This window comes from Hirundo rustica, chromosome 2 (genome assembly GCF_015227805.2).
Source record: "Hirundo rustica isolate bHirRus1 chromosome 2, bHirRus1.pri.v3, whole genome shotgun sequence".
Lineage (NCBI taxonomy): Eukaryota > Metazoa > Chordata > Aves > Passeriformes > Hirundinidae > Hirundo > Hirundo rustica.
The window spans coordinates 105,918,672-105,932,006 of NC_053451.1; the positions used below are offsets into that span (position 1 = coordinate 105,918,672).

Here is a 13,335-nt window from a genome sequence, read left to right on the forward strand (position 1 = left end):
CCCTGATCCTAACAACTGCAGACAAATTTTTACCCTTAGGCTTGCTGCTTAGCAAATAAAATGGTCTTGAAGAATTACTAGAAAACTTAGTGCTTTTTAAACATCCTGTTTCAAGTAGTTTTTTCTTAAATTTGGGATTTCTCGGCTGATTGCATTTTTGTTTTTCCTAAAAAGATACGTGATTCATAATAGCAGAGTAAAATTCAACTTATTGTCATGTCTGCTGGCATTTTTGTTAATTTGTAAAACCTGGCTTGTGTTTTTGAGGAAATCGACCTTTCTACTGGTAAAGAGACAGAGACTCCGGTAACTATAATGAGTGTTTTCAAGGAATTTAATGACAGCATTTCACCAAAGTACAAGATCATGAAGTTCAAATCCAAGGTTTGTTTGCAAGTATCTTATATGGTCATTTTCTCTTGTTCTGTTTTGTAAGGCGGGAAGGCTGTTAAAATACTGTCCAGGGAGGGAGGTTGTGCCAAAATGCAAATATATAACTCCTGATGTGTGTAAATGTATCTGCTTATAAAAACCATCTAAAATACCTATATTCCTTTAAGAGTGGTAAATCTGCAATATGGTTGTTCCACCAGAAGTTTAAACAGTGCTTTTGTACATACTCACTCATTAGCTTCTTTAAAACTGGGTTGAGTGTCAGACTGGCTTGCTGAGCTGTTTTTAAGAATGCAGAACAGATAGAAGTTGTGATACTTAAAGCCTTAGTATCAGCTCATGCTGTCAGCATTTAAAATGAAAGATTGTGTTGTCCAGTGGATGAGTCAGTACTCTGGGATTACATTGTCATTGCATTTGAGCAGATATCTTACCGAATTTTATCTCTTGGCATGTCTCATCCTTCTTCTCACCTTCGCAGATTTATCTTTTTAGAGTGCATGCCATTCAGAGCATGGATTGTCTAGTGTGGCTTTGCAGGAGGTAACAGTCTTGAAAGCTGTTCTGTGCTTAGAGTTATGGGCAACAGTCTTAAAAGTGTTATTTTGCTGTGCTCTGTTTGCTCAACAAATCTTTAAAATAACATTGGAAAAAAAATTTGCTATAATGGAAACTTTGCACATAAATTAATATAATACTTGTCATGAGTCTGCAGGAAAAGAGCTGATAGTGCTGATAATGTTGCAGATTTGGACTGAATTAGTTTGCTAGTGTCAGAGCTTTATTGTCCACTTACATAGAGCATTTATCGTTTACAGGGGAGGGCAGAGGTGGGAAGCTTGGGCAGGGAAATGTGGCAAACATTCAAGTTAGGGGAAAAAATCAGTTCTGACTGAAGTGCTCAGAAGAGTTTATATTTCTTGAAGTAACATGTCATTAGTCTGGCAAAGCTGATTTTCATTAGTTGTAACTTTCTCCATCCTGGCAATCTTGTGATTTCACAGGATTCATTCCTGAATAGTTAATCAGCAAGTGAAATGGCAAGTAAAAACAGAGGAAGAATGGAATTTAACAATATGTAAATGAGGGAAAGTAAAAACAGTTTGTGTGGTAATTCAGGTTGGAAAGGTTCTCAGGAGGTCATCTCATCCAAAGCTTGCTAGAGTCATTCTGAAAGTTTAAGTTATTAAAGTGAAAGTGTGAGCAGTGTTTCTCAAATGGCAAAGTCATGCAAGACACAACATTTTTTCAGCAACTTGTAGCTTAGTGTGTTATTTACAGAGTTCAGGGAAAATGAATGTGATATTAGTACTTTATAAAACTTTTTTTCCCGTCTAGCTTATTTCCTCTCTCAAAACAGATGTAAATTTAGGTTTTTCAGTTTCTTGTTCTTTTTCATGTGTACTTGATTATAAAATAATTACATGTGGGATCAGTAGTAAATTTACTCTGAAAGGAGTAAATTTAACAATAGATAAAAAACAAGTTGCTGCTAGCTCAATGTTCAAAATTCCTTTCAGGAATGAGGGAGAGAACTCAAAGAGAAACAATTTTTCATTAAAAGAGAGGATAAAAACACTTGTACTCTAGAAAAGAAAGAGGGAGAAAGGTCTCCAAAAAGATGCAGATCTGCTTACAGAATCTTGGGAAACCTCCGTCTTTTCCATGGTGTGCCAAGTAAGAATAATGTGAATGAGGTAATAGAGTAATGTAATTGAATGTTCAAAGATGGCTCTTAAAAATCAAGGTAAAACCTGTCATTTTTTTTTTTTTTATTTAAACACAGAACTCAGGGCAGAAGACCCAACAGTCTTGTCTGGGTACATGGCTACAGTACAACGTGGGGTCCTTGGATGTAACACACGAGTAGGGAAGTGGCAGCACCAAGACACTGTTGAGATTTTTCCTTAAATATTGTAACACTTGGCCACCCCCATGAGGAAAGATTAACTCAAGTGACTGCAGGTACAAAAGATGGCAATTAGGAGGATGAGACAAAAGGAGAATCAGTTATACCAGAGATGACTGTGAAAGAGCTTTAATTTTTTTTACTAGTAAAGAAGAATAATGATAAGACCTGTTTGCTCTCTAGGAACATTAAAAGGGGATGAGCAGCAAGAGAGCTTATTTAAAGGACAGTTTTAGTGAAAGAGTGAATTTGGAATTTTTAATTCATGAATAAATTAGGCAGGATAGTTGGTGAAGGGAAGCTCTGAAATAACCTATCAGAATTGTTTCTGAAGAGTAAGAATTCAAATTATGTTGAATTCTTAAGTAAACTGAGTATTATTAAAAGGATAAAAGCTATCCAGCTTTATTTTGCTTGTATAATTTTCTGCTAATTTTGATAGTTACTGCATTCTGAGAGGGTTTAGTGAGAATTTGAGATAGTAGGAAGGTATGGCAGTAGCAATGTGGGAGGTAGGAGAAAAGACAGGATAGTAGAGCGGTGGCGTCTTTGGAGAATTATTCAAAGATAATATTACAGTAACTCAGATATCCCAGATTACACAAAATTGACTGTGAACAAGTGACACCAAATCTGGCCAGTCTTATGCCTCTGCAGCAGGGAGGCTTTGTGTTCTCTGCAAGGTAATTGTAGAAGTATATGGGGCTGTCCCATTATTGTGCCCTCCTTTTCTTCTGTTCCTCCCTGAGTTTGCCTGGTTATATACCTGAGTCTGTTTTTCACACGGAGTCATCAACCTCCTGTTCATTGTACTCCTGCCAACAGAGACAATGTCTTGTTACCCAGCCCTTGCATCTGTGTGTCCATGGGGGAGTGCAGGGCTCTCAAATTGAAATGGTTTGTGGCACTCCCCTAAATGAATGCTCCAAAGAAACGATTTTACCCAGTTGTGGCTCTGTGTGGCAAAGAGCTAATGTGCTTTAGTAGATCTCCCCTGCTCTCTGAGGTGCTCCCAGTGGTTCAGTGCTGTGTTGTTGAGGGTTGGTATTTCGAAAGATTTCAAGCAAACTAATGGCTGTGTTGCTCAGGTGAGACTCGTGGGCAATGCATTCAGAGTCTCAGTGTTTGCATAGTACTGTGAAACTGAAAAGCACTCTTCTTCCATCATTAGCTGGAAATCAGGACAGTTACTGACATCCCTGCCATGCCCCCAGAGTTCTTTTATTCAGAATACCCCTTTGTGTGATGTGGAGACACTAAGACAGGTTGTTCTCTGTACCTCTTGGCCTTGCCAGCACCCAACTTTGTCCCTTTGAACACACTTAAGCCATATGATTTCCTGCTGCACCTGCTGCTAATTGTAGCTTCAATGGGTTGCACTGCTGCCAAGTTAGCAAGTCTTCACAAATCAATTTGAAAGCAGCCTTACTCCACTTAGGAACTTAGCAGCTAATCACTGCTGCTCATTTCTGCTCTCTGAAGGGCCACTTGAAGGGCAGATTATTCTGCAGCAAGCATTCATTCACTGAGTTATGACCAGACGCTGGTGTAATTGAGCTGAGCTCTGTGGAATAACGCAGATGAAACACTACAGCAGACTATTTTTATACTACGTTCATCTTGCGTTTGCAACAAGAACTTGTTGGAAGCCTGAGAGGGTGTTTTTTTGTTTTTTTTTTAATTAAAAAAGAGGAGGGGGAGCACCAGTGCTATGTGCTAAAAGCAGTGCGTTGCCGTCTAATATGTTAGAGCCCTGATCTGCTCATGTTAGGTGCTGCTGTGGCTCAGCAGCTCAGATCTACATTTGCATGGTAATTTGCAATGCTGATCTGGCTTCATAGTGGTGCTCTTCTATCAAGTTATGTTACTCGTCTGTTTCCATGAAACTGTTGATGCCATGGTAGTTTCTGGATTTGTCTGCTTCCTGTTTACAGCAGAGGCTGCTCTCCTCTCCTGCCCGGGCTTTGCAGCCCTATAACTGCAGTAGGACATGAAGTAACAAGCGAAACTGCCTCTCGTAGCACCCTGAGGGAACTATTGCTGATGTTATTAATTTGAGGGAAAGAAACCCCAGCCATCCAACCCCCAACCCAAATACTTCAAGTTTGCCTAACTGTGTGTGTACCTTGTTAATTTGTAAATTTTATTCCCATTTATGGCGATTTTGCTTTTTCTTATTAAAATGTCTCGAGTGGCATATTATGCTGAGTCTTGTGTATAAAGTGGTGAACGTAGTGCATTGCCCAGTGAGAAATGTGATTTTTAATTGAAGGTGCCTCTAGGAGTTCCTGTAGTAAAGTAACGTGCTCACATAGTCATGACATAATGTAATAACAATAGTATGTAACAGTGGTGCAGAGGGTTTGTAAAGCACTGCAGGGCAGAACACACATATGACACGGTAGAGCTTGGCATTTCAGCAGGTGCCAGAGCACTGCTGCACAGAATATTGTAATAATTTGGAAAATGAAGGTAGTTATTCTTAGAAACTGACAAGCTGTGTGTGTTGTAGAAAATTGTTATTGTTCTTGAAGAAAGCAGAAGTGATACTTAACTTTCAATAAAGTTGTACTGAATTTCAGACTTCTTTAACTGTTTTAGTTAGAGATACATAAACAAACTTGAGTACTTTCTAGTAAAACCTAAATGACTTAAAATGAAAAATACAGTAGTGTCACAGAAATGATCTGCTGTAAGCATGTGATAAAAGCTGGCAGATGGTTGGAAAATCTCTTTTGGGTTCCTGTCTGAAGTGCTGGTACATGAAGGCCTGCAGTGTAAAGGGAGGAGTTGTGTGCAGTTACAGGAATACAGTCTGGCTGGGATCACAGACATGGGGGATGTGGTTAAGACAGGCTGGGATAGCAAGGATGGGGAAGGCCTTTTGTGTATCAGAGCAATGGGAATGCATGGAGCACTGCCTGAGGGTGGGCAAAGAGCTGGTCAGGATTAGAGGATGGACTAATGAAAGGGACATCGTGGTGGAGAAAGGAAAGTCAAATCCCGCCTGGAGCTGGGTCTGGTGAGGGAGAAATAAACCAGTAGGAAAGGCTGCTGTAGGTACAGGCAGACTAGGAGGAAAGTGTGCTGACAGGGACAGGAAGTGTGGAGATGGAGGTCATGGAATAAGCTGTGATATCGCATGTCTTCTTCATCTTGGTCTTTACTGCTTAGTCCAGCTTTTAGCAATCTCTGATGCCCAATAGACTAGAAGGAGAGCCTGAAGCATAGAAGACTTGTTCTCAGAGGAGGAGGATCAGGTTAGGGCACATTTAAACAAACTGGACAAATAAAAGCAGGTGCCATCTTGGGGGATGCACCCCTGTGTGCAGAGGGAGCTGGCCAATATCAGAAGGTGCTTGGGAGTATTCTCTCACAGAGAGAAAATGATGTGTCACCAAGCTGGTAGCCTCTGGGAAGAGATGGACTGGTTTAGTGGACAAGAGGGGAGCAGTGACTTTATCTTGACTTTATTAAGGCTGTCAACACTGCCTACCATAGCATCCTCACAGACAAGCTGATAAAGTGAGGTCTAGTGAAATGGGCAGAGGGGTGGACTGAAAATCAGCTGCCCTACAAGCCTCAAAGTGTTGTGACCAATGGCACAAAATTCAGGTGGAGGCCAGTCCCTAGAGGTGCACCCCAAGGGTTGATACTGGATCCAGTCCTGCTGAGATCCATAATGACCAGGATGGTTGCATAGAGCACACACACACAGCAAGTCTGCAGGCAGTACAAGAGCAGGAGAGGCTGATATTCCAGATGGATGTGCTGTCAGAGGAATTTCGACAGGCTGGATATATCTTATAACCTACAGGAATCCCATCAAATACTAAAAGAAGGAAATGGTCCTGTATGAAGCCTGGAATAACCTCAGGCACTAGCAGATGATGGTGGCTGACTGGCTGGAAAGCAGCCTTGGGGGGAAGGACCTGCTCATCTTGGTACCATGAGGCTGGACAAGAGTCAGCCATGTACTCTTGGGGAAAAGACTGCCATGGGCATTACCAGCAAGTGCCAAGGGTTGGCCCTTTCCCCTCTGCAGCCCTGGTGAGCACCTGTGGGGTGCTGTGCTCAGCTGAGCTCCTCTGTGTGAGGAATAATGTGTGCTACTGGAACAAATCCAGAATAGGACCCCAAAGATAATTACAGAGCCTGGAGCATCTGTCATGTGGGGAGAGGCTGAGAAACCTGGGACTGCTCAGCCTGCAGGAGAGGAGGTTTCAGGGTGAGGGACTGGCAGTGCAAATCTCTTAATCATTTATAAATGTTTGATGAGCATGATGACTCTATAAATGTAAAGATGACTCTAGCAGACTTCTTGCTGATGCCCAATGGAGAACAAGAGCAACAGATACCATTTGAAACACATGAAATTTATCAGAACATGAACCACTGCTTTACTGTACGAGAGATCAAGCACTGGCACAGGTTGCCTAGAGAGGCTGTGGAGTCTCCATCCTTAGGGATATTCATATCTGTCTGGAGAGAGCCCTGAGCAACCCACTGTGATTGACCCAGCTCTGAGCAGATAGCTGGACTAGGCAGTGCCTGGAAATCCCTTTGCATCTCAGCCATTTTGGGCTTTTGCAGTGATCTGCAGCCAGCAATTCTCATGAGCATGTCTGAAACCTGTGAATTTAAAGAGTATTTCTGAGTTTGCCTAACTACCAGGTGGTTTTTTGGTAGTGGTTAGTATACTTGCAAGTCAATTCTGTAGAAACTCTTAATGCTAAGAAAACATCTAGAGATTAAAAGCAGGCATTAAAATATTTTTACTGTCTTCAGCTGGTTATAATGAGTTGCAGAATTGGTAATACCTGATCAAGCCCATGATATTTGAAATGTGTGTTTCGCCTGGCCTTTTTTTCTTTAGCTTTCTTATTGGACAGAATGAATATTCAGTTGGGAGATACTGAAAATATAATACCTTTGTTTTATACAGAAAGTGGAAAAATACTATGCTTTTGAGATTCCGGATGTACCAGCAAAATCTGAATACCTAGAAGTTAAATATTCAGTGAGTATAATTAATCTGATAAAATACCATAACTTGTTTTTTTAATCTGATGAAGTTTGCAATTCAGCAGTTTCTGTATTAAGATGGTCATTGAACATTGTAGTCTTGGCTTATGTATCCAGTGTGGATGAAGAACTTAAACTTCAGTGTGTTTTTACATTACTCACCTGATTTTTAAGTGGAGCCTATAGTTTGATTTCCTCAATTACTGTAAGGTATTATGGTTTAGGGCTTTGCTTGTGGGGAATGATGGTGATTTCAGTACTGTGTAGTTTTGTTAAGGTGCTGTCTGAATATGGTATGTCAACCTTGCAGACTTCTGTGGGGTGAAATGACTCACTGCTCTCTGTTACTTGTCAGGCTGAATGCCCTCGGCTTCCCCAAGATTTGAAGGGACAAACGTTCTCACATGTCTTTGGAACCAACACCTCTAGCCTGGAACTCCTCTTGATGAATCAGAAGATCAAAGGACCCTGCTGGCTGGAAATAAAGAATCCACGTATGGTGGTTTGCATGTGAAATACTTGGTTACTAGGGAATACATATAATTACAGATTGAGGGCAAGGGGAAATGTAAATGGTATGGATGAATTATCATTTTGTGCATTACCCTTGCAACTTACTGGTTTAATTTTCTTTTTCTCTTTCATTGACCTTGCAACTTACTGGTTTAATTTTCATTATCTAGTACAAATTGTAACTTATTCCTCCTTTTTTGAAGTGACAACTATCCATATAAAGTTGTGCACTGTACAAATGAGATTATGACTTTCAATGCCTGTTAGAGAGAACTGGGCAGTGCCTAGCAGCTGCTGTTTGATGCACACCCCAATGCAGTGTATATGAAGCTAAACTTACTTGACTTGAAAACTACTCATCTTTCTGCTCTTGATAACTTAAGATTTGGGGTTTTTTTTCTGCAAATATCTCATTTTCAAGAACAAACGGCTGCTAGGTGGGGTTGTTTTGTTTTATTTATTTTTTTCCTGACACTTAAAAAAGTTTGTGGTATGGAGCTGTTTTAGTTTTAAATCCTGTCTGCCTCATGAGTGGCATGCAGCACTTACAGGTGGTTATGCTGCTTTATTATGGCTTGGTAAGATCCTTTATTCAATGTGTGCTGCATATTCCCATCAACATAGGGATGTTGATCATACTGGTCAGAAGCTACATCTGTTACTGCAGTCTCCCTGGGGCAGTTCCAGTGTAGAACTGACTGAATGCTGACACCAGGGGGGTTCTCCTCTTCAGCAGCTCGCTCAGTCACTGACAGAACTGATACAGTATGGATGTCTCTGTGTAAAGCTTCCTGAAGTATTTTTTGGTTATGCAGACCTTGACCCACATCATCTCTTTCTTATTTGGTGTTGAAGAGCTCCTGCTGATCAGGAAAACAGGGCCCAGGGAGTTACCAAAAACTGGGTAGGATTAGTGTAGGTCTTGGGTTATCCCACCAGGGCAAAACATTTAAAGGATGTGCTCTGTGCAGCAATGCCATCAGAGAAGCCTTGTCTGTGGTTCCCAGAAGAATGGAGGTGGTTTGTGTTGTTTCCTCAGAGCCTTCAAACCAGCCACTCAGCTGGTGTAAAGTGGAGGCTGTGGTGATGAAGCCTGGCTTGGTGAATGTGGTTAAAGATCTTTCTCCTCCTCCTCCTCCTCTGGTGGTCATGTCCTTCAGCATGAAGACCATTCAGAACCCAAAGACTCACCAGAATGAGGTAAGTAACCTTGTTCTCATTTTGGTTTGGTGCTGTTCTTTGGTATATACTAAAAGTTTCCTAAGGCTTAGAAGAGCGTCAGAAGACATGTTTAGATGTACTTATTGTTGAAAAGTTTTCTCTGCTCTGGGCTTTTCAAAGAAATTTTTACTGTGGTCTCACTCTGGGCTAGGGGGGCTGCTTGGTGAGAATGTTTACTGTGACAGTGGATCCTGTGTGTGTTTTCAAGCCTTCTGTTTTGTCTTTTGTGCCTCATACCTATAAAAAAGACTGCCTCAGCACAGCTGTTAATGGATTTGTTTTAATTAATCAATTTATTAATTAGGTTTACATAATGGATTAATTTAGAGCTGATCATAGGTTATAGGTAAAATGACCAGGCTTTTCTGCTAATAAAACTAATTTTAAAATATTTGGTCTTGATCTTAGACCACCTGCTAGTCTGCTGTAAGATCTTTCCTCAGAAAGGAGGAGAGATGTAGGCAGCCAGTCTCAGTTGTGGACTGCAGACCACAATGTGTACTTGGGCACTTTTTTTTTTAACATAGCTCTCATTAACGTTGGAAGAGATTTAATATTCACAAATAGGATAGCTGTTTCTCGCTAATTGATTTTAAGACTAATAGGCAGGCAAATATTTTAAGCAGAATTATTCCTCATGATAAATTTAATTTTTTTTGGTGCAAGTATGGAAAACATGTGGTTTCTGGCCAAAGTAATGGGACATACACAAGGTACCAACAGGACTATGCTTGCCAAGATGCTTTAAAGCCTTTCTGCTTTGTCTTCTGTTGTGTTTTGCTGATCAGTGTCTGGGGACCCAGGCCATCCTGCCAGCAAAGCAATCAAAAAGCATCATTAAATCTACTGGCTTCCAAACCCTAAACCTCTTGGCTTCTTGGCAATGTTGACTGCTTGCTTAGGGGCAGCCCTTCCTGAGGCAAGGCTTCTCTGCCTGCTCACATCTCCCCTGCACTCCATAGGGAATCCTTTACATTGTGGGGGTCTGGTCAGAGTCAGAACAAAAATTGATAAAAGTAGAACTTTTCCAAAGTAAATTATTTTTTCTCTCAAAGTTGTAATGATTTAGGAGCAAGAAGTATTTTATTTTCCTTGAGATCAATTGATAACTTTCTTTTCAACTATTTGTAGTTGGAATTAATTTAAGAAAGATCTGTTGGAGAAGAAACAAAAGAAAGATGAGGAACTTCTAAAAAAATAAATGATGGAAGAAATGAATGTAGACAGTAATCATGCTTATTTGTGCTTATGAAGTTGTGTGTTCTATATCTCCTTGATACAGGTTGTGGCTCTTGCAGCTCTGGTTCATCAGAAATTTCCTTTGGATAAGGCTCCACCTCAGCCTCCTTTTCAAACACACTTCTGTGGTATGTACTTGGAACAGTTTGAGTAGAAAAATAATTAATTCTGGATTTTTTTTTTTTTTTTTTTTTTTTTTTTTTTTTAGTTCTGTTTTGGTTGAGTGTGGGGGTTATATTACTTTATTTATTTTTTTTTATTATTTTTCTGTTACTACAGCAATAATGGCCTAAAATAGACAACTGACAAAATTTTAGCTCCTGGACAGGCTTTTCTCCCCATTTTAAACTTCACTGGTTACTGACTTTTTATCCGAGACTTAATTAAAAAAATCTTAGTTTGAGATGATGCCAAGTAACCCTGCTCTATACAGTTGCCTGTAATTTTCATTGGTTTTACTCCATCTTTCTCTGCCCATTAATTTAGACTGTTTATTTACTGTTACTTTAGTTATTTTTCTGCTCAGCTTTTCCAAATGGAAGTATTTCTAAACAAATTTTCTTAGGGGGTAAAAATCTTCCAGCAGTGTCATTGCAGTAACATCAGCTAAACCTTGAGGTTCAGACCCTGACTGGTGATGAGGTGTTGAATGCTTGTGAGAGGAAGATCTTCAGGAGCTGTGGCCCATAGTTGTGCTGTCCATTGATAACCAAGCAATTAATAAAACATTTACAAATCTCAATCATACTGGAGGTTATCTTAAACACAATATTCACTTAAAGCTGGTGTTTAGAATTAGAGGTCAGTTTGCTCAGCTCACTTTGTTGTGAATAGGTGCTTTTGGGGAGGGTACAATTAGGAACTTGTATGTAAGTACAAATATCACTTTTTGCAGCTGTTTCCAAACCAAGTGATTGCATTTTTCCTTATGACTTCAAAGAAGCCGTTAAAAAGAAGGTAATTTCATTTTGTTACCCTTCTGATTATAGTACATTATAGAATAGGAACTTTAGGGTGCTTTTGGTAAGTGGTGAAGAGAAATAGTCAAAGGAATGGAATGATTATTTAGTTAGTTTTCCACTCTGCAAACATAAATCCAGGTATTTATTCTGTGTTATTAGGAAAAAAGTGTGTGCTCTGTGTGACTCAGTACTGCTGCTAATTGTGCTTTTAAAATAGACGGGGTGTTAGACAGGAGAGTTGGAAAGATCTTGCAAAGAGGCTAAAATTGTGGTTAATTTTCATTATACCTGACTCTGCACTTGTGGTAAACTGGGATAATTTATTTCTTCTTTTCTTGCAGAGCAAAGTCTGTCAAAATTTAGAATATGCCCCTTCTAAAGGGTGGTGGGAGAGCTGACAGAATAATAAAGTAACCTATTTTTGTTTTTCCTCTATTTCTGTGTGATGTTAAAGTATGTGAGTGGAGGACGCACATGGAGCATTTTGCTGGTGTGCTTGATTCTTACGAGGCTCTTAAAATATCACCAGACACCTGCATTCAAAAGCAGAATGGGAAAAAGCCTCTGAGAAAAGCTTTCCAATGTCTGTGGGAGTGAGAAAAAAAATCCTTGCATTACAGAAGGAAACAGCAGAACTCTTGTGGTGCTTTGTTATTGTCTTGTAACTAGCAGGGAAGAGGAGAGGCTTCCATTTTAAACTTATTGGGTCATTGAAATCAGGTGCTCTCTTGCTCCTTTTAGAATGCTAAAATAGAAATTGCTGCAACAGAGAGAACACTGCTGGGATTTTTCCTTGCAAAGATTCACAAAATTGACCCAGACGTTGTTGTGGTGAGTAGTTCTGAGACTTTGAGGGTTAAATTAAAGTATATTGTCAGTTGGTCAGCTTTGTTCTTTTTCTTTTGTCCCCTTATAGGCTTTTTAATGCTTGTCTTAGACTACCTTATGAATTGAGTTTGCTTATGAGACAGCAGGTATATTTTGATACAAAGATGACACAGAATTTTCCCTGACAGCATTTTATACATACTATTATTTCCCATAATAGCTAAAATAGGAAGTATTTTCACAATACCTGAAACAAGTTTGGTTTTTTTTCTTTACTCAGAAAGACAGACTACAACAAAAAACTCCAAAGATTTTCTAGAAAAATGGGAACTCTTGGTATAGTTAAGATTCTGTTGCAGTTCATATGCTCATATAATTTGTGTTTATGCTGTAATTCAAATCTATACAAATCCATGAGATCTGAGCAAAGTTTCACAATAAGCATCCTTATGTTTTCTACTGCTTTAGTGGCTGAGGCTTTATTATAATTACTCATTTTCTTTTTTTTTAAACGTTTAATTAACATGCAAGTTCTGACTTTCACGTAATAAAATTCTGAAGACAATTTGAAGTTGGTTGTAAGTCTGAGGTTGATTACATACAACTTGTTAGGTTGTATGTATTTACCTGACTTCTGTAGGTAGATACAAATAATTAAGTGATGGGAATATGATGAAATGAGAAGTCAATGCCTGATGTTTTCAGCTCACTGCAGCTGGTATCCAATGTTGGCCCTGCTGGTGGCTATTCTGGTAAGGAATCAGAAGAAACACTGCAGACAGTGGTTTAAAATTGAAGATGCCAAGAGCCAGGGTGTGAGAGCTCCTATCCTGGAAACAGCAGAGCTGTGTTAGTGCAGTTTAATTTACGCCTGGTTTAATTAGTGCTGTTGAAATGCTGCTCCCATTTTAAGGAGCTGCTTCTTTAGCACAGTCTTGCACTGCACAGAGGAAGCTGCTGGAGTGGACCTGCAGTTCCTGGTGACTGGCTCATGTTCCTCATTTTGCTTTCAGCTGAGGGTACAGACCAGTGTCATCAATGTACTTAGCACTGTTTAAAATATTGCTGGAGTGCTTTGATATGTAAATACTGCTTGCAAGGTGTTCCTACCCGGATTTAGCAGCTGTTCCTGTTGAAGTATCAAAGGAAAAAAAGTACAGTATTTTGATGCCACTATTGTGACTTTCACAGATGGAGAGAAAAGGAATTACTCTTAGCTTTAATTTATATGCTCTATGAAGAACG

The 13,335-nt window shown here is 39.7% G+C and overlaps 1 protein-coding gene across 8 annotated transcripts in view; it reads left to right on the plus strand.

The window, feature by feature from the left end:
- POLA1 (DNA polymerase alpha 1, catalytic subunit) overlaps nucleotides 1–13,335 on the plus strand; it is a 190,931-nt gene that overhangs the window by 11,810 nt on the left and 165,786 nt on the right. For all 8 annotated transcript variants that reach the window (XM_040055869.2, XM_040055870.2, XM_040055873.2 and 5 more), the window contains exons 12-18: nucleotides 268–384; nucleotides 7,248–7,322; nucleotides 7,683–7,821; nucleotides 8,880–9,040; nucleotides 10,344–10,428; nucleotides 11,196–11,257; nucleotides 12,004–12,093. In XM_040055869.2, the coding sequence (XP_039911803.1) occupies nucleotides 268–384; nucleotides 7,248–7,322; nucleotides 7,683–7,821; nucleotides 8,880–9,040; nucleotides 10,344–10,428; nucleotides 11,196–11,257; nucleotides 12,004–12,093 (729 nt within the window). The remainder of the gene's footprint in view (nucleotides 1–267; nucleotides 385–7,247; nucleotides 7,323–7,682; nucleotides 7,822–8,879; nucleotides 9,041–10,343; nucleotides 10,429–11,195; nucleotides 11,258–12,003; nucleotides 12,094–13,335) is intronic.